This window comes from Hyperolius riggenbachi, chromosome 4, assembly GCF_040937935.1.
Source record: "Hyperolius riggenbachi isolate aHypRig1 chromosome 4, aHypRig1.pri, whole genome shotgun sequence".
Lineage (NCBI taxonomy): Eukaryota > Metazoa > Chordata > Amphibia > Anura > Hyperoliidae > Hyperolius > Hyperolius riggenbachi.
The window spans coordinates 136,633,351-136,638,862 of record NC_090649.1 but is presented as its reverse complement, the minus strand read 5'-3'; the positions used below and the strand labels follow the sequence as shown (position 1 = coordinate 136,638,862).

The window sequence follows — 5,512 nt, the reverse complement described above, 5'->3', positions numbered from 1 at the left end:
CACCCACCTGTACCCCACCTGTGCTGTATCCCACCCACCTGTGATGTATCACACCCACCTGTACCCCACCTGTGATGTATCCCACCTGTGATGTATCCCACCCACCAGTACCCCACCTGTGATGTATCCCACCCACCTCTACCCCACCTGTGATGTATCCCACCCACCTGTACCCCACCTGTGATGTATCCCACCTGTGATGTATCCCACCCACCTGTACCCCACCTGTGCTGTATCCCACCCACCTGTGATGTATCCCACCCACCTGTACCCCACCTGTGCTGTATCCCACCCACCTGTGATGTATCACACCCACCTGTACCCCACCTGTGATGTATCCCACCTGTGATGTATCCCACCCACCAGTACCCCACCTGTGATGTATCCCACCCACCTCTACCCCACCTGTGATGTATCCCACCCACCTGTAATGTATCCCACCTGTGATGTATCCCACCCACCAGTACCCCACCTGTGATGTATCCCACCCACCTGTACCCCACCTGTGATGTATCCCACCTGTGATGTATCCCACCCACCAGTACCCCACCTGTGATGTATCCCACCCACCTGTACCCCACCTGTGATGTATCCCACCTGTGATGTATCCCACCCACCTGTACCCCACCTGTGCTGTATCCCACCCACCTGTGATGTATCCCACCCACCTGTACCCCACCTGTGCTGTATCCCACCCACCTGTGATGTATCCCACCCACCTGTACCCCACCTGTGCTGTATCCCACCCACCTGTGATGTATCACACCCACCTGTACCCCACCTGTGATGTATCCCACCCACCTGTACCCCACCTGTGATGTATCCCACCCACCTCTACCCCACCTGTGATGTATCCCACCCACCTGTACCCCACCTGTGATGTATCCCACCCACCTCTACCCCACCTGTGATGTATCCCACCCACCTCTACCCCACCTGTGATGTATCCCACCCACCTCTACCCCACCTGTGATGTATCCCACCCACCTCTACCCCACCTGTGATGTATCCCACCTGTGATGTATCCCACCCACCTGTACCCCACCTGTGCTGTATCCCACCCACCTGTGATGTATCCCACCCACCTGTACCCCACCTGTGCTGTATCCCACCCACCTGTGATGTACCCCACCTGTGCTGTACCCCACCTGTGCTGTATCCCACCCACCTGTGATGTATCACACCCACCTGTACCCCACCTGTGATGTATCCCACCCACCTGTACCCCACCTGTGATGTATCCCACCCACCTCTACCCCACCTGTGATGTATCCCACCCACCTGTACCCCACCTGTGATGTATCCCACCCACCTCTACCCCACCTGTGATGTATCCCACCCACCTCTACCCCACCTGTGATGTATCCCACCCACCTCTACCCCACCTGTGATGTATCCCACCTGTGATGTATCCCACCCACCTGTACCCCACCTGTGCTGTATCCCACCCACCTGTGATGTATCCCACCCACCTGTACCCCACCTGTGCTGTATCCCACCCACCTGTGATGTACCCCACCTGTGCTGTACCCCACCTGTGCTGTATCCCACCCACCTGTGATGTATCACACCCACCTGTACCCCACCTGTGATGTATCCCACCCACCTGTACCCCACCTGTGATGTATCCCACCCACCTCTACCCCACCTGTGATGTATCCCACCCACCTGTACCCCACCTGTGATGTATCCCACCCACCTCTACCCCACCTGTGATGTATCCCACCCACCTGTACCCCACCTGTGATGTATCCCACCCACCTGTACCCCACCTGTGATGTATCCCACCCACCTCTACCCCACCTGTGATGTATCCCACCCACCTCTACCCCACCTGTGATGTATCCCACCTGTGATGTATCCCACCCACCTGTACCCCACCTGTGCTGTATCCCACCCACCTGTGATGTATCCCACCCACCTGTACCCCACCTGTGCTGTATCCCACCCACCTGTGCTGTATCCCACCCACCTGTGATGTATCCCACCCACCTGCGATGTACCCCACCTGTGCACATAAAACATACACAATGACCAATTATTATACATCAATTTATTGTAAAAAATTAATACATTTAAAATCACTCAAACTTGAAACTCCAAAATAAACACATTTCAAAAAAACAAATTAAAAACCAAACATTCACCCTCGTCCAGGTGGTGTGGTAAAATAAAGTCTCAGTTGGTCCCTGTTCCGCAGTGACACTACCCTTGGCCTGGTTGCATACCTCCGCAGGGGCATTAGTGGAAGCACATTCGGGGGTTCCGGAGTCTCTCTTTCCTCCTGCCGCACAAAGTTGTGGAGGATGCATGCTGCCTTCACCACGACAACTGCGTTGCCCGGTTTCAGCAGCATGGGCGTGTGGAACACCCTCCACTTTGACACCAGGATCCCAAATGTGCACTCCACCATTCTCCTTGCACGGCTCAACCGAGCATTGAAGTGTAGCTGGCTGGCATCAAGTCCCCTGTCTGGGTACGGACGCATTACATGGTCGGACAGGGCGAAGGCCTCGTCCCCCACAAACACATAGGGGTAGGCCGGTGCCCTTGTCCCAGGCCAGGGTCTGTCACGGGGGAGACGCAGTCTGCCTTCCTCCATCAGCCGGCAAAGGGTCGTACGCTGGAAAATTCCAGAGTCATTGGAACTACCGTACGACCCCACATCCACGTACACAAACTTGTAGTCCGCATCTGCCACTGCCATTAGAACAATGCTGAAGTATTTTTTATAGTTGAAATAATGGCTGCCACTCCCCACGGGTTTCTGAATCCGGATGTGTTTCCCATCCAGTGCGCCAACACAATTAGGAAACTTGCACTCGGTCCAGAAGCCCTGGGCGATCTCCTCCCATTTCGAGGTGTCCGGCACAGGCATGTATCTGGCCCTCAGTCGCGTCCAAAGGATCCTCGAAGTCCTCACGACGATGCCTGCCACCGTGCTCTTCCCAATACGAAATGTGACATGTAGCGATGTATATGTTTGTCCAGTTGCGATGTACCTACAAGAGAAATAATCGAAATCAATTTTTCATGTCGTTACAGGAGAAAGGTACAAGACAAGGTGGCGCAATATACGGGATGCATATGTGAAATGGCTACGGAAGAAAAAACTTGCCGAACGAAGTGGCAGTGGCGGGGGAAGGCGACAAAAAGACTACCAATTTGCCAAGCAATTGTCTTTCATCAATGCAAGCCTGGAACCTAGACTGTAAGTACCACTACTGTGGGCAGGAACTGAGAGCTCATTTACCATGACTTCGGCCATGTATTGCTATGGCCTCAATTCCCATGGCTAGCGAACTTTTCTCACAAGCTTTATCAAATGTTGGGTAGAAACGGGTGATAAAGTGATTGCTAGTGTTTGCTAGCTCTGTGAATTGACGCCACATGCTGTTTGGCACACCAATAAATATTTTTTTTATCTACAGGACTGAAGACAATTTGGAGCAAGAGGAACCGACCCAGGAGGCACGGTTCAGCAGTGAGGAGAGCTTGGTGGATGATGACGTCGCCGATGTAACCTATTGCCCCGAGGCGAGGAGTAGGAGGAGGGAGTCCTTAATCACAACTCCGTCCTTTGATGATGACTTGGCAGAAGAGAGCTTGGATGTTGAGGTTGCAGGACCGAGTGTGGAAGAAGCTGAACCTCCACAATCGACCGCTATGGAAGCTCCAGGGGAACAAGAACAAAGTGAGGAGCACCGAGAGACTGCAGCACAACCAGCGTGCAGGGCAACCCCGACACAGGCCAGAGGACGGGAAGATGCTGCCACACCACCAGTGAGGACCACCACACCAGTGAGGCGTCGAGGTACCCTCCCCCCAACAAGGAGAGAGACAGAGTCCGAGATGTCCGGGGCTGTCTCCGGACTTCTCGGGATTCTTCAGAGCCACCAAACTCTCATAACCCGGCAGTTGCAAGATGAGGACAGGGGCCATATCATGGAGCAGTACAAGTCCCACATCACTACACTGCAATGTGAGCTCGACGCTGTACATGGGCACTACAGGGACGAGCTTAAAATGATGCATGAGATGCACAGAGGAGAAATCGACCAACTGCGTGCGCAGCATCATCAGTCGGTGGGCCAGCTGCAGAACATGATGCAGCAAATGCATCAACAAAGCAAGGAACTACTGAAATTGCAGGCACACCCGTGTTTTCACACTGTGATGTCTCTAATACCATATCTTGAAAAGGTGCCTTCACAAAACCTGATGGCGTGCCATTCCAATTTGCTGGAGGTGATTAAACAGCACATGGACACGCCATTATTGCAACCACCAATTTTTAGACCCCCACAACCAACAGCGGTGCCCACCTGGCAATCATCACAGATGTACACCGGCTACAGAGGCAGTCAATATGGGCCACCGCTGTCAGGGTCCAGCTCATCCACGACCAGCACCCAAGAGAGTCCAGATTTCCAGGCAGCAACTCCCACCTTTTCTAGTAGTGGTGCCGATACAATTTGAAAAAAAAAGTCAAATTGTTCCTGGACATGCTCCTCTGAATACCTCCGATCCTCGGAGGAAGGATACCATCACAGGGCTTTTTAACTTTTGGTTTTGCTGGACTTGAACTTTAGGGCCTGGTGTCCCCGAAAGACACTACCTGGGTCACAACCTTGTGCCTGTTGCACTGCACCTGTAGTCCTGCACCTGTGCCTTTGATTCCTCTTGTTCCTTACTTTGTTGATCCTAATCACTTGCACAAGACCCTTGGAGCCATGGGTGAAGGACACCTTCACTGGTCGGTGAGAGGCCTAGCCTTTTCACTGACCTGTGTCCTTCATCCATGGCTCAGAGGGTCCTGTGCCAGTCGTTAGGTTTTAGAAGCACTAATAATTTAGGGCCTGGTGTCCCCGAAAGACACTACCTGGGTCACAACCTTGTGCCTGTTGCACTGCACCTGTAGTCCTGCACCTGTGCCTTTGATTCCTCTTGTTCCTTACTTTGTTGATCCTAATCACTTGCACAAGACCCTTGGAGCCATGGGTGAAGGACACCTTGACTGGTCGGTGAGAGGCCTAGCCTTTTCACTGACCTGTGTCCTTCATCCATGGCTCAGAGGGTCATATGCCAGTGGTTAGGTTTTTGAAGCACTTCAACTTTAGGGCCTGGTGTCCCCGAAAGACACTACCTGGGTCACAACCTTGTGCCTGTTGCACTGCACCTGTAGTCATGCACCTCTGCCATCGGTTCCTCTTGCTCCTCACTTTGTTCTTGTTCCTAACCACTTGCACAAGACCCTTGGAGCCATGGATGAAGGACACCTTGACTGGTCGGTGAGAGGCCTAGCCTTTTCACTGACCTGTGTCCTTCATCCATGGCTCAGAGGGTCATGTGCCAGTGGTTAGGTTTTTGAAGCACTTCAATGTTAGGGCCTGGTTTTCCCGAAAGACACTACCTGGGTCACAACCTTGTGCCTGTTGCACTGCACCTGTAGTCATGCACCTCTGCCATCGGTTCCTCTTGCTCCTCACTTTGTTCTTGTTCCTAACCACTT

General features: G+C 53.0%; 1 protein-coding gene across 1 annotated transcript; it reads left to right on the top strand.

The window, feature by feature from the left end:
* Positions 1 to 3,050: 3,050 nt before the first annotated feature.
* LOC137570526 (uncharacterized) lies at positions 3,051 to 4,665 on the top strand. Its single transcript, XM_068279218.1, has 2 exons — positions 3,051 to 3,211; positions 3,432 to 4,665. Exon 2 carries the CDS (start codon positions 3,667 to 3,669, stop codon positions 4,477 to 4,479), a length of 813 nt encoding a protein of 270 aa, XP_068135319.1. The 5' UTR covers positions 3,051 to 3,211; positions 3,432 to 3,666; the 3' UTR covers positions 4,480 to 4,665.
* Positions 4,666 to 5,512: the final 847 nt, after the last annotated feature.